This window comes from Rhipicephalus sanguineus, chromosome 1 (assembly GCF_013339695.2).
Source record: "Rhipicephalus sanguineus isolate Rsan-2018 chromosome 1, BIME_Rsan_1.4, whole genome shotgun sequence".
Taxonomy (NCBI): domain Eukaryota; kingdom Metazoa; phylum Arthropoda; class Arachnida; order Ixodida; family Ixodidae; genus Rhipicephalus; species Rhipicephalus sanguineus.
Window position 1 is genome coordinate 178,036,579 of NC_051176.1, and position 27,307 is coordinate 178,063,885.

The window sequence follows — 27,307 nt, forward strand, 5'->3', positions numbered from 1 at the left end:
CAGCCAACATGGCCAAAAACCAAACACGTGACCTCGAGCTCAGTAGCGCACAACACCTTAGACTGCTATGCTACCACGGTGGGTAAACTTGCCAAGCTTGAGCACAGTTCCAGGTAGTTACCACTCGAGGCGAGCGCCTTCTCTCTCTTTTTGTCACCACGAAGGCACTACTGGAAGCTACATAGTAAAGAAAAATAAAGGCGCAAGGCTCCATCCAAAAGTTATGTTGCCGTTTGTCATGAAATTACACCTTTTCATCTCTTTCTTTAAGTGTGTTGGCTACTACTTCCAGTTCATGCATGCAGAGTGCACTCTTACATGCTCAGGCTACTTGGACTACCTTGCATTGGCATGTGCTTGGAGGTAAGTCACCAATAGAGACCAATAAGATCATGTGGTTGTCTATCAACAAGAAAATAGCAGGGGGTCTCAAAGTTGCAGCGTGTGGTGGCACCCCATGGTGGCTGCAGTGTCTACATTATACAGTGGACAGTCAACACAGCATGTTGCATTTGCTATGTGCACTACATGGCTGCAATGCATGTTTACTCTAATAATAATTGCTGGGGTTTTACGTGACAAAACAAAGATATGATTATGAGGCACACCGTAGTGTGGGACTCCAAATTAATTTCGACCAGCTGGGGTTCTTTAACGTGCACCAACATCTAAGCCCATGGTGTCCTTTGCATTTCGCCTCTATCGAAATGCGGCCACTGTGGCCAGGAATCAAACCCCCGCCCTTGAGCTTAGGCGCATAACACCTTACGTGCTAAGCTACCATGGTGGGTCATGTTTACTCTCATGCACTCTGATTTGGCCTTCAGGTACACTGCCATAGTGAGCTCAGCATGAGACAAGTGACAGATGCATGTAGTGCTTGGCAGGGTGCACATGTAACTCACTGGGTGCAGCCTTAGATGAGAGTGATAGAAAATGGAACGAACATTAAGCAGACGATTCTTGATCGATATCGGAAGAGCAAAGATGAAATATTTTTCCAGTCTTTTTGACACAGAAGACACGCATACTTTTCATTAGCATAATGGCTAAAAGTTAGCAGTAGCCCAATTACTGAGACTGTTTTCTTCGTCAAGAAATAAGGCAATATGTACCTGTTGGACTTGCTTACCACAAAGCATACAATAACAGTGCAAGAGAGAGCAAGCAATTTTTTGCTGTTTTCAACATCAAACTGTAAACTCTCAGCTGTATGCAATGCAATAATATTCTGCTCACATGCTCACGAGAGCCTCTGTATGTAATGGCAGCATTTCCTTAAGGGGACACTGAAATGTTCTTGATGATCTTGCACAAATGCTATGAACAGGTAACGCAAGTCCTTCACATTGTTAGCAGACTGATTTAAGTACCCTGCATAAAGTGAGTAATTTAATAAGTTTTAAGTATGCACATTCCTACAGATCACACTGCCAATGGACCTTGCCCATGGCACATTGCATGGATGAGCAATGTCACACAGGCAACCGTTCTGTTCCGATTGGATGTCCCACTGACATCACGGGAAATTTTTCCAACCTAAATGCAAACAAATGTTGTTTGTAATAGTTAGGACACTGCATAATAATTTGTTGTATTTGAAATAACAGTAACAGAAAGAGAGTGCACAACCACAGTTTACTAATACATTCCGGATTGCATTTTGCGCGAAAAACACGAACTCGAAGGGAAGAACCACGAGACGAGCGCAGTCTCGTGGTTCTTCCCTTCGTGTTCATGTTTTTCGCACAAAATGCAATCCGGAATGCAATACCAACTCGCCCAATGCTCAGTTCTTCTAAGCTATATTACTCATACACTAGGGAACTTTCAGCAAACAGTGAGCATTGTCCGCCTATGTTACAATGTGCTCCATGTTGATATGAATGAGGTGCACGATCAATGTTGATCTCGAGGTTTCCTTTCTCTGACACCATGAATCGCCCCCGCTGTGTTGTTTCCTGCAAACCTAGCGATTGGCGACATGCCAATCTGCAACATCCTGCGCCTGTGCAAGGGAACTAGAGAGCAATGTCACTGTAGCACATCAGCACAGTGAGCATATCGCGACTCTCTATTAATCCAATTGACACCATGATATCCGTGTTGACGACCAACACTTCACGCCAGAGAACTATCATCATGGTTCTCGTATTTATGCTTACTGGTGATTGTAATCAATGAGTTTTCGATTGTCCATAAACTTCTTAGCTTCTGCAGATAGTTGGCTTACCAAAAAAGAAAGTGCGAGTGGCCAGCGGCCAGAATTTTAGCGGCATGTAGAGGAGTAAAGATCAACAACATGCAGGTGGATGGTCGCAGGAGGCGGAGCTTAGCCCCGATTACTGATCTCCAGTGAAACCGACCACTCGGAATATAAGTTGAAGACAAAAGGCAGAGCTAAGAAAGAGGTTAACATTAAATTGTTTGTAGCTCCTTGTTGAGAGCTGCTTCAATGTTGTATCTTGACTGCTCACACAAATTAAAAAAAAAAAGAAGATATTTTACGGATCTTTAAGATCTTTAAAAAGTGTTTCAGGGCTACTTTAATGGGTATGATGCTTCTTTATGTTATAGCGACTGATGTACTATCCACGTCAAATGAAACCCGAACACCGGCAAGCCTTCGCAACGGTATAGTGCGTGCCGTCCTGTCATCACCATTGACAGGCGCGTGCATCCGGTTTGACCGCACTGCGCATATGTGCACCTGTCCATGGTGATAACTGGATGGCGCGCACTATACCGTTGCGAAGGCTTGCTGGTGTTAGGGTTTCATTTGACGCGGATAATATACTACCACGTACATTTTGAGAATTTAGTCCAACCAAGGCCAGCCAGGCTTCTCGTCTTTGTGAGCAAAGCAGGAGCTTTTCTTTATACAACACTGCTATAAATTTAATGGATTAAATAATTAATCCAGTAGCCAAATCTCCCACTTTCTTTTAATATTTGAAGCCAAATTTTCCTTCTTTGGATGTACTTTAGTTAAAAAAAAAACATCATCTTAACACCACTGCCATATTCTTATATTAACTGCAGTTATTCAAAGGGCAACAAGCTTTTGTTTGCTGAAGGCTGGCAGTCACTCAATATATTAAATACACCAGATTTTGTTGAAATGTTGACTGAAAAAGAAGCCTATTACATATCATACATGAATAATAGATCTTGTCCAGCTGCCCAAACAATTCAAGCAGCATTTACTGGTTTTATAAGCCTGCATAATCCCTGACCCTTTATGAAGAACTGAAACTTAAGGCAGAAATCATGATTAACCATATTTTCTAAAACTTGTTCGTGATGAAAAAATTTAAAATTTGGATTTTGCTTGTAACCTATTTATCCATCACCAAGGTCACATGAAAACTCATGTTAACGGGAGGAAAAGGAAAGTGCTATGCAACTTAGAAGAATGCATTGTTGGGCGAGTTGGCATGTCAATCAAAAGAGCGCAAAAGACAAGAACACAGAGAGGAAGGCGACAACACGAGCCTGTATACCGTATTTACTCGAATCTAAGCCTATGTTTTTTTCGAAAAAACGATGTGCGAAAGTGGGGGGGTCGGCTTAGATTCGAGTACAATGAATAGGCTTTTTTCTTTTCTGGCCTTGCGAATTTCGGGGGTCGGCTTAGAATCGGGGCCGGCCTAGATTCGAGTAAATACGGTAAGCACTGTAGTGTTGGTAAGCGCTATGTCTTACCAACACTACAGCATCGCAGCAACATCAGATCATGAAATAGGCAGTCAGTACCGCATACAATTTTGCTTGCTGATCAGGTTTAGCAACCGTAGCACACACTTCCCTTACACAACTGGAAAGTGATGCTGAGAATTGCTGCACCAAGAAATATGATTACACAAATGGAAAGTGATGCTGAGATTTACTGCACCAAGAAATATGATTCGGAGAGCAAAATGTGGATTTTGAAGATGCTTAAATTCGAGTTAAGAATGGGCTTAATATTTTCTTGTAATTTCGAACTTCAAAAAATAGCTCCAGCTACGTTATCACTTTGCATTATTGCTGTTGAGATACTCCAGTGTGCTGGGGACAGTAGTAGTAGAAAAAATGGTAGCTTTCAAAAGTATTTACAGGGCTCCTTTAATGGTGGTGATAAATGACGGTGGTAGAGAAATAGTAGAAAAATCATTCTACAACCACATAGCACCATAGGTCGGCAAACTCATCATGAGTCGACTCACTCAGACTCAGATTGAGCCGTGAGTCTGAGTGAGTCCAGGTGAGTAATATTTTAGTAAGCTTGAGTCCGAGTGAGTCCGGTTGAGAGAAATTTTAGTGAGTCTGAGTCCGAGTGACTCCGGTTGAGTGACGCTTTGGTGAGTGAGTCCGAGTGAGCCCTAAACGCAAAATATATTTCTTGAGTGAGTCTGAGTGAGCTGCACACTTCTTTGCCGACCTATGGTTCTATCTACATAACTTCATTACCATCAGCCTGATGTTTGCTCACCTTTATACTCCTGCCGACTCACCAATACTTCAAAGCACAAGCGTTCATACGCCAGCTCAATATTTATTAATCAGAGGCCTGAGTTACGTAGAAGGAAGGGGGGGGGGGGCAGGTTGACCTCCCTCCTATACACTCTTTAACAGGAAGTTCTTGATAAAAATATCTCGTATGTGTCACCACTTTCAATAAAAATGTCCTTACTGGATTCCAACCACTGATAATTCATATTTGAAGGTTCGAGATCAAAAGGCCCTAAGCAGAGCACCAAATATGTGAGATATTGGTGTTGAAGAGCATTCACACCATGGTCAAAAAAGCCAATTATACGTTAACGGACTCATGAGTCGACTCACTCAGACTCAGATAGCGCCGTGAGTCTGAGCGAGTCCGAGCGAGTAATATTTTGGTGAGTCTGAGTCCGAGTGAGCTCTAAGGGCAAACTATATTTCATGAGTGAGTCTGAGTGAGCTCCACATTTTTTGCCGACCTGTGCATAGCACCAAAGCGACATGGTCATCTTGTTGACAAGCCATTTGTTACAAATGTTGCAATAAGCTGTTGTTCCACCGCACACTAAACGTTTTCACAATCCGAAACTACATTTCGTTACATTGCGGTTGTGCACTTGCTACAACAAAGAGATGAAAAAAATAAAAACAAAAAATGTGCAACTTACAATAAACAAAAGCGGTATCCATTGCTCTTCAATGGCTTTTGTGACGTAGTCATACATCATTAAGCTCAAAGGAGGCTGCGGAGGTAAAACCAATATGTTAGTTTCACGAAGGGTAGCAGAGCATAGTTGGTACTTGCAGGTTCACAACGTGAATGAGCTTACCTCATGAAAAATATCTCCGTCATATGGCGACAGCTGCATACGATGGAGGTAGAGCCCTTCTGTGACTAGAATGCAGTGGAAAATGAAGGACCATTAAGTTCTGCGATATTTCTTTTTTTTTTTTTACATACAAAATGCCGAGCTTTGCACCTTCTCTTTGCAGTGCTACGTCGTGAGCTGAAGGAGCTGAAGCACAGCGTAGTTCCTTATTTAAGCTTGGTTAAAATCGCCTTAGACTTGAAAATACGTGCAGACTGAATCATACTTGTCCAGAGCGTCCATCCGGCCACTTCAGCTGCCGTTTTCTGTAGAAATGTGCGAAGACCGACGCCGTAATCTAACATAGTCAAACTGCATGCTAGGTCCTTGTGCTACAATTCAAGCATGAACGGAAGTTTGTAGCTAACGTGAGGTTGCAGATGCGGACAACAACAGCGTTCACAGCCACGCGCTCCGCCGCTCTAGACAAGTGTGATTCTGTCTGTATATGCATAACACAACCACGTTAACCTTTTGCTTCTTAACATGTCCGCCCAGTTAAACTTACAAATTTTGTTACAGATGATTATGAACAGTGTATGAATGCTATTTCGACATGCTACAGATACATAGGTAACATGTTATCGCTACACCGTTCAAATAATCAAGTGACAAGCGTGTACCACACGGTAGCAAAAATCTGACACATGACATGCGACAACACACACATGACCAACGCCAAAACGCCGGTAACGCGACAGTATGAATACTAAGATTAAGTATATTCTTACCACGCCTCCAAGAGTTCATAGGCGTTGACACTTCGACTCTGTCAGATACTGGTCGCGCCAGAGGAGTATAAATAAGCCCCAAACGTAATATAAATCCCAGAAATATGAGCAGCCCACTCGATACCAACGCCATGTTTGTTTACGCCAGGCTACCTAACGTTGCCAGAGCAGAAGCCGCAGAAGTACCAAGGGACGCCATCGATTTTGCGTATGTATGTTTTACTTCACAATAATGACAGAAAACATAGCACACCATGTATACAGGCAGCACAGTAAGATAATAGAATCTTAAGCGACTTGGTTTTGTTTTAATTAACTCTATGCTGGACAGAGATGGGACACTATGGGTATCTATGGGACAGATCAAAGCGAAAGCCGTAAATCGCTAACAAGAAAAAAACAAAAAAACTCTGTCGGTAGTTTTGCTAGTTTTGCAGCACGGAGTAAAATATGTTGGGGACAGTTCCAGGCTTGCATGCAAGGCCGTTGGCAAGACGCGTTCGACCCATAAAGCAACAACGGCGCGCGTTCGTTGGCTTCGGTCAAAGCCAACGAACGTGGGCTTTCTCCGCGGCGAGCGTCTGCTACGCGCGCGATATTTTGGCCGCTAATAGCTAAAGTTGTGGAAATTTGGGCAACATTTATTACTGCGTCACTGCAACATAATACTGCAGGGACTCATCACGCAGATAACGCGTTCGTGTGTGCTGGTTTGTCACCGCATTGGTCCACACTTCCGCGGCTGTTTGAGGAACGCATCCTGCGCGCACTTCATCGTGAGAAAATGCGGTTAGCTTACTTTCGTGTGGAATGACGAACGTAAACTTGCTGCAGGAGAGAATAAACTGGAGATAACCAGGAGAACGTAGCACATACGCACGTAGTAACTAGCGCATGCATGCTAACGCGTTTGCACCCTTCATATCCTATCTTGTATTTCGTGCATTCGATTTGTTTTACAAGGCTGCCTCCGGCACTCTGCTCTTTCAAGCCATTTCATGCGAAGCCGAATGCTTCAGTCGGCGAGGCCGCGGTACCAAAAGTAAAAAATTACTCGCGTAACTCGCGTCCCGTTCGCTTGGTATACACGAAAATTGGCACGGAGGGGCACGAATGTACAGGCGCGTGCAAAAGTATACGGACCACGGGATCGCGTGGCAGAATGCATCGACGCGCCATCTGCCGACGCTGCGCCTGCTGTCGAGAGCACCACTGAAGCAGCGGTGCGCATGTGCGTCCCTACCTATCAGATGGCCTCTCATGCATAGAGTTTCCTACAATACTTACTAGAGGGAACTCTGGCGCTAGTGTCTATGGGAGCTGCAATGCATCGCGCTTCAGCCAGCATGGGAATCATGGGTAGTACACGGATTTGTCTAAACTTCGTTCTTTCGACTCCGTTTGGCTCCACGTCGCCTGCATCCGCTTTGTCGCAAAACGAAGTTCAGCAAAAATCAGCAGTTTCACTTCACCACTTTAACTTCTTTAGGCTCACCGATTCAAATCTGGTCACGAAGTTCACAACGATCCATTCTTTTATCCAAAAGAAAACCAAAACATAGCAATAAACAAAGCCACAAGTGCGTTCGAAGCCCACAAACGCAAAGACTAGGCAAATCCGTGTACTACCCATCATTCCCATGGTGGCTGAACGATCGCAGCGCCAGAGTTCCCTCTAGGTCATTTTAGGAAACTCTATGCTCTCATGTCGCTCTGTCTGACGTCATTATGGCGCTCGTAGACAAAACGTCAACTGGGTGTCGCTTTCGTTGCTCCATCTAATCTGCGCCGTTGTTTTACGAAGCGGCTGCGGCGGGGCCGGCTCAAGCACTGTGCGCGCGTCGCTTTTTACACCGGTCAATCAGCCTAACTAAGCATCGTAGAACCTAGTGAAGCCAAGGATACATGATGAAGTTCTCAACCCAGCTCGTCTTTGTCGCTTTAAGCCGTATTAAGCTTAGATGTGCCTAGTTATGCCAAAGTGTAGCCGAAACTGATTAAACTTAGTTGAGTGTGGTATCTCAAGCATAAGTAAGTTCATTTAAGCAAATCCTAATTAAGCTTTGCCCAGCTTGCCGTTTTCACGTTAGGCCATGTTGACCTTACATGAGCGCAGTTGAGTCGAGGAAAGTATAGCCAAATTTAATTAAGCATAGTTTATTATGTTTTCACCCGATATAGCCAAGCATATTAAGCATAAACAAGGCGAGCCTACTTGTGACCAATTAAGCCAAGTCGAATTCCCCATCAGCCCAATGAAGCCAATATCAGGAGGATTACCCTTGACCAATCTGAGACTAATTGGGATCATTAAAGCCTAATTAGCGTTAATTATGACATTAATTAGGCTTATATCAAACCAAGAACGCCCTAGATACTCGAGTTTCACGTGGTTTATTTCCTCAACGTTAATTAAACTAATTAACCTAATTAAGCGGTGTCAGGACATGCCGAGATGAATCTGATTAGGCATAGTTGAGCATGACACTTCCAAATTAAATAAGAGCGTAATTAGCTTTAATTAAGCAAATCAAATCAATCGTGTTATTTTCAAGCAATCGAAGCTGATTCGCTGTGAGCCCCTTGCAGCCAGTTACGTTGCCGCTTCAGTAGGGGCAACATTATTTCATTTTTCCAAGAGGGAAAATAAAGAAATGTTGGTTCAACGCGGCTTCATTTTTATCCTAAACCGATTAACAAACAGCTACCCAATGAACTTTATATATATCCTGAGGGGCGACTGTGCAAATGATCTAAAGATAAAAAATCAAACTAACCTGATAGTCTCAGCGATCTCAAGAGACCAATGTTGCTGCAAAGTATATGTGGCTTTCTTCGCAAGCTTCCTTTGTTTTCATGCCCTGTGTGACACTGCGGAGGGTTTCGAACGCGAAGGAAGTCCCTAATGTCGAGCTCGTATAAATGCGACAGCCAGACATTCAAAGATGGCCTTATAACGCCTAAGTGTGCTCTCGCTGATTACACAGTAACATGCTCAACTATGCTTAATCACATTCTTCTATACTCACCTTGGCTTCGCCTAATTCAGTTGTGCCTGTTTAATGTAATTATGCCACATACAAAAAAAAAGTATCGCGGGTGAGCTTGGTTCGATCTCACACAACACAGGGAAACGTAACTGAACCTTTTCCTAATTAACACTACTTAGGATTAACAGAGTTTTATTAGCTTCAGCTTGGTCAGCGGTAATGCTCCTGAGTTTGGCTGCAAGGGGCTCACAGGGAATCAGCTTCGATTGCTTGAAAATAACACGATTAATTTGATGTGCTTAATTAAAGCTAATTACGCTCTGATTTAATTTGGAAGTGTCATGCTCAACTATGCCTAATCAGATTCATCTCTACATGTCTTGACACTACTTAATTAGGTTAATTAGTTTAATTAGCGTTGAGGAAATAGACCACGTGAAACTCTAGTATGTAGGGTGTGCTTGGTTTGATATAGGCCTAATTAGATCCTTAATTAACGCTAATTAGGCTTTAATTATCCTAATTAGTCTCAGCTTGGTCAAGGGTAATCCTCCTGAGCTTGGCTTCATTGGGCTGATTGAGAATTCGACTTGGCTAAATTGGTCAAAAGTAGGCTTGCCTTGTTTATGCTTAATATGCTTGGCTATATCGGGTGAAACCATGATAAACTATGCTTAATTAGATTTGGCTACACTTTCCTCGACTCAACTGCGCTCATGTAAGGTCAACTTGGGCTAACGTGAAAACGGCAAGCTGGGCAAAGCTTAATTAGAATTTGCTTAAATGAACTTACTCATGCTTGGCTTTATTAGGAGATACCATGCTCAACTAGGTTTAATCAGTTTCGGCTACACTTACTTTGGCTTAACTAGGCACGTCTAAGCTTAACACGGCTTAAAGCGACAAAGACGAGCTGGGTTGAGAAACTTAATCATGTATGCTTGGCTTCACTAGGTTCTACGATGCTTAGTTAGGCTGATTGACCGGTGTAAAAAGCGACGCGCGCACGGCGCTTGAGATGGCCCCGCTGCAGCCGCTTCGTAAAACAACGGCGCAGATTAGATGAAGCAACGAAAGTGACACCCACTTGACGTTTTGTCTACGAGCGCCATAACCACGTCAAACAGAGCGACATGAGAGGCCATCTTATATGTAGGGACGCACATGCGCACCGCTGCTTCAGTGGCGCTCTCGACAGCAGGAGCAGCGTCGGCAGATGGCGCGTCGATGCATTCTGCCACGCGATCCCGTGGTCCGTATACTTTTGCACGCGCCTGTACGTATGCCCAACACGACCGATAGGTCATCATATGGCATCACTAACTTGACATGCTTGCCATTTGCGTAACGACTAACAATAATAATATGGTGTATGGCGTGCAAACTCGCTTTCAGCCAGAAATAATTTTGACGATGTGTGGTCTGACGATTTGTTTTCGTCAGGTTATAAAAAACGTGGTGGTCACCAATATCGATGTCAACATGTTAGACTTATACCCATACATATTGAAGAACTGACCGCGTAGGTAAAATGTATGCGAAATAAATTACATGAAAAAAAAACATGGTCTCTTAATTATGCATTCGCCGGAGATGACTTGAAAACGAAAGCCATCTTTATCGTCAGTCAATACATTGATCCTCCCTCGCCCCCTCTCCGAAAGCTTTCTGCACATAACATGGTTTCGGACTGCCCACAGGATCGAAGGCATTGCAAGCTTTCTGCACCTCACCTGCTTTTACATTGCCTACATCGGGTGCCGATCATGGAGGCAATGGAAAGCGACCATGTCACGTGATGGCGTCATCATATGACGTCATGTTGAATGACGTCATAGTGACGTCACAAGTTCTGTCGACGTCATCGCATGATGATTTTGCGCATCACTCGTGTTGGCTACGCGGGACGCCGACGGTCAATTTTCGTGTTTGATGAGGCATCTAAGGATTTAGCGCTAAAAAAAAAAAAGACAAACCAAAGAAAATGAAACGATAACAGTGCAACATCGTGTATGCCTCGCTTCATGTTACGAGCGATCGCCCAAAAACAAACGTGATTCTCAGTTCAGAGCAGCTGATTGCACGCGTCTGCGCGACAAAAGAGGCTTGCTTTACCCGTCTGGTCATCTCTATATTTATTCAAGAGGTGAGCAGACTCGCTATTTAAGTACTCCGGAGCTTCACCACGAAATTGTGGTGGACGCTATATTGAGGTCATCAGGAAAAAGCAGGAAATTGCGGTCGGGTGCCCTGTTGGCGAGCACTCAACTGCCGCAGAAACAATCATATTTTATGTAACTACTCGTCCACATCTTTTCGTAAAGTCTCTGAACCAGGCGAACGCCAACCTGCGATAACCGTGAAAACATCTGAAGTTGAGAATGAGTTGTTTGAAACTGTTTTCATTTCGTATGGTGAAGGCTTGAAGCAATTAATGCACACATCTCGCGCGAACGTTTCATACTGACGTTCAGCGATCCAATGCAACATGCGATAATATATATCTTTATATATATGTGGGATGCGGAGTCGGTGAAGGACGGATCCCAACATAAAACAAAACGATGTTTATTAACGTAATAGCAGCAGCAGGGCAAGCACGGCGATGCTGCGCTTCGGAAGGTTAGAGAAACAAACATGAAACCAAGCTTGGTAGCTTGGGTTATATAGCCAGCGGTGGTGACGTAAGCCTCCGACGGAACTGCGTGGCGCTGTCTTTTATCGGAAACGTGTTGCAGCAGGTAGCTGTGTCACGCCGGGCTAATCAATGACGAGACGGAGGCTGCGTAAGTCTGTGCGCAGTGGTCGCCACATATATATATATATATATATATATATATATATATATGTATGTATGTATATATATATATATATATATATATATATATATATATATATATATATTACCGTATTTTCGTTCAGGCAGCTTGTACAGCAAGAATGGGGGCATTTGCCACTTTGTTTCATGATATCTGGATTTTTGTAAAGCATTTTCTATATTACGCCTTTTATGCAAAAACTTGTGGAATAAGGTTAGTTTACCTGGCATTGCTTTTCTTTCAAATGTTTGCTCACGGTGAGCCTTGTTGTACGCTACCTCAGAAACAAAAATAAGTCAACAGCATTGCGGTCGTATGGCCGTCTCGACTCTCTTTTATCTTTTTTTTTTTTTTATCCCTTGCGTCTTCCCGGTGCGCTCCGTACTTAATAAAGAGCTTGTGGAGGCTAATGAATTGTCAAATAAAGCGGTGTGCACATGGCTAGCAAACCAGTGGCGACTATGAGTAAAAAGCTCGTGAAGTCACTGCGCGCAAGTATTTCAGCTGACTGCGCGTGCAATTTACTTTTTTATTACTCTTAATTCATGCATATGTGATGCTATTGCCCGATTACTTGTGCGAATAGGGGTTTTTTTTCGTTCTTTGCTTGTGCGTGTCCGCTTTGCGCGTTTTTACACACGCACCAATGTTCTCGAACTCTGTGACCGGAACTAGGCCACGCTGATGCCGCAATGCGGCAAAGCTGCCTTTCAAGCTCCGCTATGGTCACAAATGGATTAACTCAAGAAAACGCTGGTTCCAACATGGAGATGAAAGATGTGGCAGAGTAGGGGGCTCAATTAATGCTGTTTTGGACCTGAAATTTGGGCAGGAAGTCCAAAAAATCGGAAGCCGGAGCTTTTTAGCATCCAAAATGTCAGATGTTCTTATACATCGACGTCTACGAGGCAGGTTTGGAACCCCGGACTTGAAGCGAGCACACCCTTGTCTGCCACATCAGTTGGGCTTCCACAGAAGTTGAAAGAGGAGGAGAGGCTGAGGAAATGGCATCTTTGCCTATCACGTGTAAAGCGTTGTCGGCAAGACTTTGGCTGCACCAAATCATGTACATAAATAGAATTCGGCCTCTACATTGCCTCGTTCTTGATAAGACAACTATGAAACACCACCCCGCCAGTGTTTCATCAACCTAGCGAAAAGAAACACTTTCATGTTGCTATCTCTGAAGTCGAGAGTTTGGCGGAAACCCGCCTGGCCGGGGAAAGACGTAGACGAAGGAAACACAGCGCCGACCAAAAGTAAAATATATTCTTAAAAAGACGTTTCGGCTCCCACACGGGCCAGTTTGTGAACAAGGCTCCCGTGTGGGAGCCGAAACGTCTTTTTAAGAATATATTTTACTTTTGGTCGGCGCTGTGTTTCCTTCGTCTATGTTGCTATCTCATAAGAATATGCTTAGGAATCCTCTCTAATTTTTTTTTTCTGCAATTTCGCTTCAAAGTATTCTAGAAATATTCGATTCAATTCGCACTCACACTTCAATATTCGAATTCGCTTCGCGCCTAAAATTTTGCTATTCGCACAGCTCTACTAAAAACATGTCTGTGACCTTTAGAGAGTGCTTCCATAAACATAAATTAGCAAGTATTATTCTGCCACATGTTGCAGGAAGCTCACAACCTTGCCACACGTGTCACCCATGTCTTTTCCTTTGCATGTGTTTTACTTTGGGGTAAAATATGTCCTTCAGTAAGTACCAACTAAGTCCATGAAGCAGTTGTCAACATTACCTCACTTAAAGATAGCTCTCTCTCTATCTCTTGTGACTTTGAGGGTCCCCTCTATTCTTCAGTGACAGACCATGTCCATGGAAGTCGGCCAGTATGTCATTGTTTATGACGACGAGTTACTACCCCTCCAATCTTCCTATAGCTTCAACTTTTATTACCCATCCTACAAAAATCTGTCAAAAAGAATTGAACAACTCACTGACCAATACATTTATTTCTACACAAACCTTGCGTTTTTTTTTTCAGGATGCACAAAAATGGGGTGAGGGAGGAGGGGAGGGATGTTCACACTGTACAGAGGGCTTCTTGATGTATGATTTTTCAAGGCAATCCTGTCTTCTACCACGAGAATAAAAGAAGGTGTGTTCCCTTCTTGCCATTATCTTGAAGAAGACAAGGATGTTCCTGCTCAAGTCACCTGTAAACATTCAAAAAAAGAATATGCACATATTAAATATTAGTGGATCACAAAAAGTATCTAATATGGCAATTGATCAAGTGTGCACTAAGTCCACTTAATTTCCCTGTGCCCTCACAAATGTGGCTTATGTTCATTACGGGTGCCCAGTGTCACAAAGGTTTTGAGGAAACACATGCTTTTTGGAAAGCCTCAAGGGCTACCATAAAATTCCGAGCATGTAACCCTAGGACCAAAGGTAACCCAAACAAAGTTAGGGAAGTGGGGGCCCTTGCTTGGTTGACGAACAAAATTCAAGGTGGCGGTGGGACAGTCACCACTTGTTTCAAAAGCATTAATGTGCTTTTGCAGTAAAACCTTGTTATTTCAGAAAATTATAATTTGGGCAATCTGCACTTGCCCTCTTGTTCCGGCAAGTGTACATACTATTTATTGTCAGCCAATTTGTTAAATTGGATGTTCTTCGCTGCACCATGCTTGAATCTCTCTGTGCGCTGAGCGCTGCAAATATACAACACAACGAAGTGACAGCGGCACTAGCATTCAACCAAGACAAAGTGGCGGAGTGGATGTCAAATGTCTTTATTCTTGTACACAGTCACACGTGACACTGTGTACGTTGGCCACATGCCTTCAGAACAGTGTCGTACACAGTGGTGCCATTCTTAGAAGAGTAGTGGTATGGACTAGTTGGTTTTTCATTTTTGTTAAGAGGGTGTGTGCAAAGCAGGACAAGGACACAAAGACAACATAGTGCTTACTGCCAACAGTAAGCAGTTGTCTTCGTTGCCTCTGTGTTCTTGTCTTGCTTCGCTTATACCATCTTAGCAAAAAGGTGGCATTCTGTTTCCTAAAAAAAGTGCAATAACAGAACTTTTTATTGCCATTACATCCAGGCAGCTCCCACATGCAGTGTACTCATTTGTAATAAATACCCCTCCCAAAGCATCATTTCTCTTTCTGGTTTTCATGCCGTACTGGCAAAGATCAAGCTCGTGATTTTGTGGGACTAGGTTTGACACTTGCATGGACTCATACCATACCACGCCGCTACAGATCGGTCACCGATGAATGACGTTTTTGAAACTGTAGTTCGAAAAAACTGCCGTACTCTTCAACTCGTGAAACCATTTCGGTGATGGTACACGAACTACAGCTGCCGTTTGCGCACGGTTCGCATTCCCATTGCATGCCGGGACTTTTAAGAGCACGTGGACTCCAAGGTTGATGGATGTGAGCACAGTGACGCTGCTGACACTCAAAAGAAAGCAGAAGAATGCAATTCTGCTTGATCCCTGCGTTGCTTAGAAGTGATCTATTCTTCAAGCAGTGATGACTCGGTCATCGATGTCCCTTAGTCTGACTTTAGTTCGAATGAGTTAGCAATTTATTTGTGTTTGTTAATTTTTATTGCATATTTTATAATTAATGTTTATTTTCCAAAACGTACCTGTGAAATATGCATTTACTAGTCGCATTCGGCTATACAGGGTGTTGTTTTAGACAATACAGATTTTTTATAAAAATGCTATGACAGTCAGGCCCCCGTCGTCTTCGCAAACGAACTCTACACCGAGGCGGAAAAACTTTGCCGCACCTAAAGTTACATTCAAATGAGTAATTAACAAAAACGCATTAATTAACTTTTTAATTATTAACTTTAGGGCCGCTGTTTATGTGGAAGAGCTGTAGGGTGTGACAATTTATGACATGCCCATTTTTTTAAAAATTGCGAAAAAAGCATGTAATTTGAGATAATAATCACCAAAATTCAAGGCCCCGATCTAGGCGAAACTGAAACTGAGCGCACCGGGAGCACAGGAAATCTGTCATCCCTGGTGCACGGAAGCTCACATGACAACTTTTGGAAAAAGGCGCATCACAGCAGAATATGATCAGGAAAAATGGCAAGTCGTCCCAAATACCCAAATGGACCTCTTATTAGTTGCGTTTGGTGTGTAGTGCTTATCTGTTTCTTTCGCGCTGTACCCAAGAAGCGCCGAAATTTCCACTTTTTCTTTCACTGTACAGCTTAAAATGCTAGCCAGCAGCCACTGCGGCGCTACTTCTCGCAGGCAAGCGAATGAGTTCTTTGCACTTCTTTCGAGTTTAACAGAGAAACGGATGAGCACTAACATCAAATGCAAAGAATTAGTAGTTGGCACGATAATTTCAAATGGCAGGTAAAGTTGTGTGGGGAGGGGGGCATGCATGGGTAGGAGCGCTTGCTCGGAATTTCATGGTACATTCTTTTGAAAGAGCAATTTGATTATAATAAAGCCTGATTAACTACAACCTGTTTAAAAGCAATTTTAAAAGCAGAAACATTACACAGGGTTTTTCATGCAGGTTTCGACAAAAATCGAAGGGTTTTCAAGTGCTTTCAAGTCCCCATTAAAGGGGCACTGACACCATTTTTCGGAAGTGCGTTTACGCTGTCATACAAATCTCCTCTATGTAGAGACGGCTCTGAGCAAATGTGAAGCTCAGCAAATGCTGATAAGATTTTTTATTTTCATATTGAAGTCACTTTTCCAATGGCGCGCCTACCTACTAGCTTGACGTCAGGCTACACTACTAATTCTGGTGACTTCAGTCAGCATCGGCAGTCTGGCTAGTTGTGATGACATCATGTACCAAAACTTCCAAAATGGCCACATCTGCATCACCAACGTAGCCACGGTGCAGAACTGCTGTGGAAACGTCACGACATCTTGCGCGAGCACGTGACGAGAACTCATACCGTGCTGTGACGTCAGGGTGCAGTAGGAACCGAAACTTGCTTTTAAAAACATACTGTAATTACTTTTTTAGGGTGCACACATGGTTAGCAGTACATTTTCTAGGCTCGTGAAGACTTGGCTTTTCATTTGACGCAGAAAAACAACAACTGAAAACTTTCGTGTCAGTACCCCTTTAAAGGGGTACTGAAGCATTTTTCCAAGTAACGATCGACTGACCTCGGTATCAGAGTTCATTGCCTGATGAATATATTGCTGCAAAAATTTTTCAAGTCCGTCAAGTACAAGCAGCTACAGGCACTTGTCACATGCTTTAAGTGCTTCCTCTCTTCTTTCATCCTGACAAGCGAGTTTCAAGCTACACAGGCAGAGCTGACGAAGGGGAAAGAAGCCATGTAACATGCGCATCATGAAATGCGATCGCTCTTTCCTGGCATTATTCCGGTGCACACTAGTGTTGCTGTGTAATTTTGCCCAATATAGAGGATTACGCCCAGCACGTGGCAGCACCACATGGCAAGAAGCGCATCAGGTCCAAATGCCGCTCTTAGTTTACGTCAGCTATCAGCCAATGGCAGGAGACTGTTGCGTGACGAAATATCTATTGTATGACGGCCCTCCGAAGAGTGTACGGGCCTCTGTATGAAGAGTGTGTGATTGAGAAAGTGGGAATTTCACACTCTGCTTATGAACTCTCCTTGTTCCACACAACTGCAAGGTTTGGCTGAGCTGTTCACAGCAGTGTCTGCTTTTGCTGTACAGTCGAACCCGTTTATAACGAACTCTAGAGTGCCGCGAAAAATGGTCGTTATATCAGTAGTTCGTTGTAAATGTGCGTTCTTCGTGCCTGCTTCACTCCAGACCGTGCACGGGTGCGGCGAGTAGCCTGTCCATTCAACGTGACAAAGAAGCATTTTGCAAGCAACGCGCACTCTACATCTCCACGATGCTCTGACGGTCCTGCACGACGAGGCGCGGTGCGCTTGGGTTGTCGCCTAACAAAACACATAGTATACGCTCGCTGTAGGTACATCGATGCTTCTCGGTGCCCGCACCGCTCAACACCAGCGAGCTACTTTTGTTTCCATGAAGCAACGTGCACTTTATTTCGCACAGTGCGGCGGCGGCGAACTTGCGAACGCCGGCATCGCGCACTTGTACTGCTTGTACGAGTCAATCTACGCCACACATGCAGCCGCGCAGACAGTTGCAGATGACTGTGATAAGGTTGTCGGCGATAAGTCATAATGGCACGTTCATCGCCGGCTGCCACACCGCCTCCGCTCTCTTCTGATGCTTATCCGTGAAGGCATCGCCGCAATCGTGTGGAAGTCGTAATCATTGATCGACCGGTCTCTGCCGTTACCGAAAGGACGAAAGACATATTGTGGCACATTGTGGCATAGACGCAGTAAACTTTTATGCGCCAAAAAGTTATCGCAGTCATTGCTTATTGCATTTTATGACTTCTTGCGTTCCAAGGCATATGTTCATCGTAGGCGGTCGTAGCAGTCGTAGCTACAGAAAACAGCGCCAGAAAAGGTTGCCGTGCGAAAGCAGACAGCAAGGCTTCATGCTGCCTCTTCTTTCTTTTTTTTATGCCTCACTGGCATTCTGCCGCTGAAGAAACGCCAGGAAAGTGAGCAACCTCGCTCGCAGCGCCCGAAATCAGCGTGCGGTGCTCGCCGATCTGGGGCATCTTCGTCGCGAGTAAACTGGAGCAGGGAACGCGCGAGCGCGCACCTCTCGTGCTCTAGAAGGCCTGTTTTAACTTTTTTTCGCTTCGTATGTGCCGTATTTTTACCGAGACTGCGTCTGAAGTGTTTGTTGTAAAAGTAGGAGGCTTTGAAAAATGTTCGCTATATGTGGACGCAATTTCAATGGGTAGCATAGGAAAATCGTAAGTGCACCGAAATATGGTCGTTATAACTGATAGATCGTTATATCTGGGATCGTTATAAGTGGTTTCGACTGCATATGTTTTTTCACGAAGCACAAGGCCTGGTTCAGGACTCTTTTAAAGCTTTTGCAAGAATGCAAAGCAGCATCCCCAGATGAAATTTTTTGCTCTAGCAATGTTTACGAAATATGTCCTATGGATAGTTTTGTAGTGCACTAGAAATACAAAAACCTTATTAGAAATGTGCAGTCTTGATCACTCTAAGTTCCTAACACACGCAACAGTTAACATTAATGTAGCTGCTGGGACTTCTCGTGTTAGCTAGGTTCTTCATATATCCCATTTTACATTTTGTAGTGTTCGGCAAATTGAAATCAGTTTTCCCTTTTTGATTATACTGCACAACATACTGGTACGTCAGTGACACCGAAAGGATTATGGTGAAATTAACTTTACTATGTCTTAGTCCTCAAAAGTTGGCAGTCCTTTTCAGAGCAAGTGAGCTGGCTAAGGTATCTTATGGATCAAATCATGTTCTGAACTGCTAGAGATGCTCGTAGCTTCTCTACTACTCAACAGAGCTACAGAGATGGAGAACTGTTCACAAACTATCCCAGTGTATTATACTTACCATCAAGGCGAGCAAATATGAGATATGGTAGACAAAGTATGATGAACTTAAAACATCACTTGATAGGATCCCAGGAGGCTCTGCAAGAAAAAAGGAAAGGAAACATATGAAGAGTTTGAACTTTGTTAGACTGCCTCCTACATGTTCAAGGAAGCACACAACTGTTGACACTGAAAATCTAAAAAGTGTAAATTTTTTGTGAAAGTATTATTGCATTTAAGCCAGTCACATACATCCCACTAAGAAAACTCCACTGAAAGTAAAATGAAAACAGTTAATACATAATTCAGGGTTTTGCAGCCTACAGATGTAGAGACTCCTTTTCAAAAACCTACCATTTCTACAGTTTCCAACTCAGCTGGCCACAACGTGCTAATGCAACCTCAACTGTAAATGTCTGCAACATCAAAAAAATATTATACAGAAAAGAAGACTACTCCTATTTGCAGCAAACTTACTCAGCCTATATTCTGCAAAAGAAAATAAAAACCCCCTTGGAGTTGCATAAATGAATAATGTTTAACAGACAGTAACAGTAAACACTGTAAAATTGAAGTGATGGGTTGGCCTTGAAGATGTGTCGAAATGCCATATTTACCGAGAATAGAGCACTTGTAAATGACAAAATCACCACCAGTTTGTAAAAAAAATTGCAATCTACAACAAATAATGAGAAACTGTTGACGTCTCTGCACAAAAGAAGGACAACAAAAAGCAGCTTAGTGAAATGTGCATTCTGCCAGAGTTCTCTCCGAGATCAAGCTGCCTCCTGGTAAAAGTCAAACACAGATAATATTTTTCAGGACCATAACTTACAACTTTAGCGACTTCATATTTACTTTGTGAAGGTGAGATTACGCAAGATGCAACTGCTACCGCATTAACCCATGCCCCCAAATCTAATGCATACTCAATTTACAATTTGTAAAGTTAAAGAAAAAAGTTCAGCAGGTGTTACAGTCCTGTAGCACACAAAAGCGAAAGCCTTACTGCACTCATGCAAGACAAAAGAGCCGCAATGAGCAAGTACATATGTTTCGCATTAGACAGACCCTTTGGACTCCTCATGCGAGCACTTCTCTCTTTTTATGTCTTTTTCAAAGCTGTGCAAACGTTTGTTCTCCTGTAAGTGTTCCTCAGACACTGCATCCGAAACTCGGGATTCTATGCTTCTACCCCACAGTATTACACATCTGTATGTGACTCCTTCCCCGGCATGATGACTGCACAGGGTCTTTTTCCGTAGCAGTTTCAAGTGCTGGCGTGGCTCTGTGGTAGAATACTTGACTACACTTAAACCTCGTTATAACGAACACGGATATAACGAATTATCGGTTATAATGAAGTAAATGAAGAATAGTTTGTCATAGCTACAGTGTTACAAATAAACGTTTATAACGAATTTTCGGATATAACGAAGTTATTTTCGTGGCAGATGCAACTTTGTTATAATGAGGTTTGAGTGTATCACACAGAATAGCTGGGTTTCATTCCGTATCAAACCTTGATTTTTCTTTGCATCCATCGGGATTTTTTCATCGCAGTGCGTTTTCAGGTCACCGGCTTTTCCAACACAGACACCAGACTTTCACTTAAAAAAAATGCACCTGAATATAAAGTGCTGTTGATTTATGAAAGAACAACATAAGATGCCTTACGCTGCTCTTTAAGGGGGAAAAAAAATTAGACATGAATTTATTTTCCCTGAAGGGTTTCATTTAGTGATGTTTCACAGTGAAAGTGGTGCACTGTCGTTGCCATTTACACATTACTGACCCCACGTAGCAAGCATGCAGGTTCTATATTATCGAGCCCTCAGTTTAACCCTTGAGGATCAATGACATAAGTATACGGCACTGCAAACAAGTCCTGAATAATCAATGCCGTACACTTACGCTGTCATCTGTACATCTGTAAACCGTGCCGATTTTTCAAGTATTGTTCACCCAGCAAATGCTGCCACTCTGCGGTGATGCAGGGAATTTTTTTTGTTGTGCCATTGACCTTCGGTTTGCTTTTTCTCGCAGGCGATTTTCATGTGTTGTGCTAGCAAAAACTGATGCCTACCCTGTTTCTAATCTCTCAAAAGGTGACCACTTTATGCTAGCTCGTTCATTGCCCACAGGGGTGCAATTCCAGCTGTTCATGGGGGGGGGGCGCTGGTATATACGAATGCTGCCACCGTATACAAACAATGCTACTGTGACTGTGCCCTTTCTCTCTTGAGAATCACATAAATTGATAGTCCTTCGTTGGTAATGACATGAAGGGTCAGTGGAAGTACTTCCTTACTTGTTTGTGTTTTGTGACGGGTGGGAAACCATAGTTTTCTTGCATACGTTCACATACACAGAGATGACGATATGAGTGTGTGCTCGCCAGTTTCTCTGCTGTGAGTGAGTCAAGCCCGATTCCTTCAATTTGGACTACTGTCCAAGCATCAAATCGGGATCATGGGGTTTTTGACTGGTTGACCCAGAGCAGGGTTTCTTGCTCCGCAGCGACGAATATGTTTTTCACTGGTTGATCTGGATTGGGCTCACAGGTTCCACTGGTAGTTTCAAAGCAACTCGCTCCACCCCAATCACTCTCACTTGCTCTGCCGCCAAGTCACAGATTCGGGAGAAAAGAGGATGAACAGCATGCGTCACTTCTGTCATCGTGTGAGGCCTCATCTTCAAAAAATGGCTGTGTTGGCATAGAAACGTACAGAGTGGAAGCAGAAGCAGTTTCTGGAACCAATTTACGTGATGTGTGCATAAAAAACTTCCGGTGAAATCTAAGGGAAGCATTTCTGTGTTCTGCTGGCACATTCGGCTTGGTGCAATCCGAGTGCTTGCTCCAGGATATTGGAAGCCGCTCCAGATCTCCCACAGAAAAACACCATCAGATTCACTGGATGATGACTGTTGAGATGAGGAATTGCTAACTGGTCTGAAATTGGAATTGAACTGAAGAGTATATTCTCAGAACTGGGTGCGGCATGATAATTATGGATCCAAAGGTGACAGTAATCTGGTGCACGCATTTTTCTAAGCCTGCAAAACACATCTATTCTGATGACCATATTTTTTCATTATTAATGCAAGCTTCTTTCTAATTTTTGGATTTATTGTTCATTAGTGAGCAATGCATCTATACCAATTAAAAAGTTTTTTTTTTTTACTTTATGGTTATCTAAAAACATTTTGGGCAACATTCTTTTTGAAAATAGGCCACTCTAAAGATTTTAAATCTGCAATAAAAAAGAAGTCGACCCTACTAGCATTTGGTGAAATAATACTAGGCTACGACATTTTTTTTACACCTCCCAAACAGGCTCGCTCATTCATACAGAGAGCCATGGTAAGGGGTGCAACAGACAAAATAGGATTAGGAGCAATTTTTAGAGTAGCAAGATATTGCTTATGGAGCACAAAAATCCAAATTTGGAGCAGGTTGCAAAAAAAAATGAAACCTAAATATTTTAGCCCGAAATCCCAAATTTGGAGCAGTATAACAAGGAAGGCTTACTTTTGAAAAGAAAACAAAAATATGTAAAAACCATTCAACATCAGCTAATTCTTGCAAGGTGCACAAGAACACTGCTATTTCAATAAAAGCAGTGTGTTGAGCCACCCCACAGTGCGAACAATGACTAAGTCCACATCAGCATTTGCAGGACCTGTCAAATAATTCGACAGGCACTGGAAATGCTAATGTGGACCTGCGAACATGGCATCCTGGAAATTTGGGAGATTCGTAAAGCAGGAGCAGGTGAGGGTAGCGAAAAAAGAAAACTGCCATACGCTTTTGTCACTTGTTTCTCAAGGCCGCAGAAACACCATACACAGCAGCTCCAAATGATTGCCAATAATTTTTTAGACGTCAGCGATCATACTAGTACTCGTAATTACATGGCGCGTGCACGAATGAGTAATTAAGGAACAAAATGTGCTGTGTCCCTGACAGCTAGTACTAATAGCCCCTTCTAAATCTCAGTGTGCTTTTCTGCAGGACACCAGTGTACTGCGGCAAAAGTGGCTCATCAGGAAAACAAGCATCGGGAAATTTGAGAACTACTGTCCTTTTCTACTGCGATAACAACTATATGGACACTATCGACGAGTTTTTGCCGTCGTCTCCCGTATAAAGTCCAAATTGATAATATATCCCTGTGCATAGTATGTTCTACCGTGGGTAAAAGCATGTGAGCGCGTGCGACGAACGCGGCTGAAGCAGATATCTAATGAGCCAGCCCATGTCCGTCGCTCGGAGGGCACATGCGGTAACACCACTTCGCTCAGGAAGCCTGCCATCGAAGCATAGAGGAAACGCCCCGACCGTCTTGAACGAGCATGAAAAGACGCGAGAGAGGGGCGGGGGGCTGTCGCTCGAATAGCAACTTTGAACTTTGATTTTAAGGGCGCGGTCGCGATCGCTGGCGCGCGCGCTATTTTGGCAGACATCAGCGAGCGGCTCATATACCTTGCTACATGCTGCGCTCTCAATGCGAAGACACTGTGCAGGAAGAGCATCTTTCCCTGGAAACGCCGTATTCTCTTACACCAACGTTTTGTAGAGTTACGCGAGATCGGATACAAAAGAGTTTGCTGCCAGCCTCACTTCGTATAGCACTACAATTTGTTGCTATCGCATTCATTGCTTCGTCCTTCCGGTGAAACTGACTTTTTTTTCTTTTCTTTCACGGGGGGTTTAGGGTCTGCGCGTCTGTATTCTATGACGATATCCACACTGCAGATGACCAACGCGGCCTCCATTTCTCGTTCAAGTTTGCGCAACTGAGAAAATTTTAAGCTGGTCGGGCATTTTGGCGCAGCGTGGCACAATTTTAACAAATTTCACGGTTTTTGCTCAGCATGGCGCAAAAATAAGGAATTGTATCAAATTGGCGCAACTGGCGCAGCTGTTGCATCCCTGCATGGTGATCACATTTTACGAATATCATAGCCCTGTGTGCCGTGCAGGTGCTCCATTTCGAAAAAGCAATTACTGCAGCCCTCTCCAGAGCCTTCACAGTCCTCTTCGCTTGCTGAGTGACATAACGTTGCCCATGGGCAACATTACGTAGCACTGTGCTCGCCATTTGGTCCTCTGCACTATTTCACTGCACCTTGACCCTGCGGTGACGCGGTTTTGGCTGCGGATTTGTCATGTGTATGGCATATTTGGTTACCTCGCCAGTGCCTTGCACCGCTCTTCCTCATGACGCAGCCTGCGAGTAATCGACACGAGTGCCACCTGAAGGAAGCCTTGCTCTGTCGTTGGCTGCACGCTGATGACATAATCGCTGACGTCTTGTTATGCTGCTTATGTGGGCGTAGTCACAACAATGGGCTATGCCTAGCCATCTGCATGGCAGAGAAGGGTGACAAGGTCGAGCGAGAAATCTAAACCAGCCGAAATGGTTGCTTCATCCCCTGTAACTTCATTATTTCACTGCTTATTCACAAAATTCTTGCGCCACCATGTTATTATAGTACAAGTGTGCAGTTATCTCTTCATCACAAATTTTGGACCACAGGTTTGTTTATTGACCCTTTAAGCACAAAATTGCACTGAAAAACACGTTGAAGCATGCCGGCTGTGCGCTGTGCTCGTCTATTCAGGCTATATTGTGGAAAGGCCAACTAAAAATGTTGTGGATGTGCACTGTTTAACGTATGCTTATACCGTAGCGAAAAGTGCACTCTACAGTGTACTAACATAGAGAGCCAGCGAAATCGGTTTTCCTTATTGCGGTATCTTCCAGACAAATCCATTGCTTCTTTAATGTGGCAGCCTCTTGAAATGGTACTTCAGGTGGCTACGTGCTGTTCACAACACTTCCTCTTGCCGGAGAATGTACTCCTAAAAGTTGTTGCACTTCACACAGAAGTTGAGCTAAAGTGCCTAAAACCCCTCGTAACCACCGCTAGCTACCGCAACGTTGCTTTGTGCGTGCAATTCGTGCGAACTTTGTATTCCGTAGCGTGACGTGCGTTGTTGGGCATGCGTCAGATCAAGTAAAAATTTCTAACTGGACGGTCCGGAACAAATCCGGATACAGCTGTCCCGACAGGGATGGCGCGGGACTTGGGATGCTGTATGAAAAGTCGGGACAGTCCCGCAAAATCCAGGAGGGTTGGTAACCCTAGCCATGCATAATTATATGTTCAATCTGCGTTCAAGAAATAGATATGTCCCATCACTGCACAACGGAAAAGTAAGCATAAGCATAACACTAACCTTCCAAAAGATTGCGAGTCAGAAGGTCCTGCTGTCAGTGGAACCACATTTGATGACACTAGCATAACTTTTGGAGCTGCACTTGAAACACGACCTTCACTCCATGTTGGAATTGCCCGTGGCACCATGGAACCACTACGAGCAGATCCCATCCCAAAGGGACCTGAAAAAACATATATGGTAGCATCTCAATAAAATGAATAATGCATGCATTAATGCTACACTGTTCTCTCCCACTGACGAAGTATCAGTGGAAAAGAGTTGTGCTGCGCAGTAATTCTTTCCAACTCATACAACCAAATCCAGACTTTCGAGCTGCGGCTATACATCAAACGCTGCCGTTTCCAGCTTTGCAACTACACTCAGTGTGAACTCACACTTCTTTATAGTGTACAGTTCCCTGGAAATAATGCTGCTGGTTACACTTTCCTGCAGTGCTTCTGGTGAAGTAGTTGTTAGCTTCAATTTCTTCATGAAGTCTGCCACTTTCTCTGAAGTACGTACAGATGGTCACAAATGTTTGTGGTTACTGGTCCCATTACAAATGTAAATTTATACCTTATTAATCTACTGACTTGTATTTAGCATGCTGCCTGCACAGGGCAGCGCCCCATGCAAATGGTGTGCTTGTTGTTATACTCAAGGTATTCGAACACGTTTGAAGAAAAAAAGGTTACGACGTGTGCTGATGGAACTTCATTCCTCTGTGTCATGCCTCCCTGTGTAACTTCTAGCATGCTTGTCTGGACAAAAGAAGAGAAAAAGTGCTTGAATCCCTGCAACAAATCCCTGTAGCTCTGCTCGTACTAGATGGATTCAAAGAATTTTTGCAGCAATCGATTCATGAGGCAATAAACTCTGATAAGTCATTCCAGGATTACTTGTAACAGTGTTGCAGGGTCCCTTTAAAAGGTTAAGGCTAGAAATGAAATACGGTCAACTTCTATTAATTAAACTCTGATGGGACCGATAATATTGTTCAGATTACCCAATGGGTTAAATAAACAAGAGGCATAAAAAATACCAAGAACACACCCTTAATTCATTTGGCAGTATTTGCCACAGTTCTAACGTTTTCCGAAATAAATGAAGACCTATTACTTTATGGAATAGAGTGATGTATAAATTACATTAAAGAGTCCAAACAAAGTAGAAACAGCTCGTGCATCTGATTGTTCAGCGAGAAAAACAAAGCATTTCACTGATCCTGGCAGCAAGAAAAACGTAAAACCAGTAAATTTCACTGTCACGTACTAATGGCAATTTATTACTTACCGAATGTCCACCATACTCATTCTCACATTGCTTTCTTGCTGTACAGTCCATAGCACATTTGATATGCTCCATTTATCAAACCAATCCACACGAATAATTAATAGGATGGTGCCCCTTGCTATAACAACTTCGACAGTTCGTCCTGCGATTTCTGCAACACTCCAGACTGTGAAGTACATGAGGATTGACTTACCTTATAGCCTTTCCAAGTAATAAAATGACATCACTTAGAAGTTTAATGCCTCATAAATCTCTTTCCTCAAAAAATTTTCGAATGCACGAAATACATAAGCAGAGTCACGGGATTTGTTGCAGGTTCTGAGCACTTGCTCTCTTCTTTCGTCCCGACAAGTGCGTTGGAAGCTATATAGAGAGGAACAAAATGGGGGCAGGAAGAGCACTGGCACTCTGTGGTGGCCACAGTACCTATGTGGCACAAGAACAACAACTGTCATACATGTTAAAGTCTGCG

The 27,307-nt window shown here is 43.4% G+C and overlaps 2 protein-coding genes across 5 annotated transcripts in view; both read right to left on the reverse strand.

Annotated features, from left to right (window-relative positions):
- The window catches only part of LOC119403108 (phosphatidylinositol glycan anchor biosynthesis class U protein-like), a 47,067-nt gene extending 40,818 nt beyond the window's left edge, over nucleotides 1-6,249 (reverse strand). Inside the window, exons 1-3 of the mRNA XM_037670059.2 lie at nucleotides 6,083-6,249; nucleotides 5,313-5,377; nucleotides 5,151-5,225 (exon numbers count right to left, since the gene is read on the reverse strand). Coding sequence (XP_037525987.1) covers nucleotides 5,151-5,225; nucleotides 5,313-5,377; nucleotides 6,083-6,215 — 273 coding nt within the window. The 5' untranslated portion in view covers nucleotides 6,216-6,249. The remainder of the gene's footprint in view (nucleotides 1-5,150; nucleotides 5,226-5,312; nucleotides 5,378-6,082) is intronic.
- A 7,588-nt stretch (nucleotides 6,250-13,837) lies between these two features.
- Nucleotides 13,838-27,307, reverse strand: part of LOC119403119 (protein virilizer homolog) — a 288,697-nt gene continuing 275,227 nt past the window's right edge. For all 4 annotated transcript variants that reach the window (XM_049418016.1, XM_049418020.1, XM_049418012.1 and 1 more), the window contains 3 exons: nucleotides 25,561-25,723; nucleotides 19,333-19,412; nucleotides 13,838-14,060 (listed from right to left, as the gene is read on the reverse strand). In XM_049418016.1, the coding sequence (XP_049273973.1) occupies nucleotides 19,388-19,412; nucleotides 25,561-25,723 (188 nt within the window). In that variant the 3' untranslated portion in view covers nucleotides 13,838-14,060; nucleotides 19,333-19,387. The remainder of the gene's footprint in view (nucleotides 14,061-19,332; nucleotides 19,413-25,560; nucleotides 25,724-27,307) is intronic.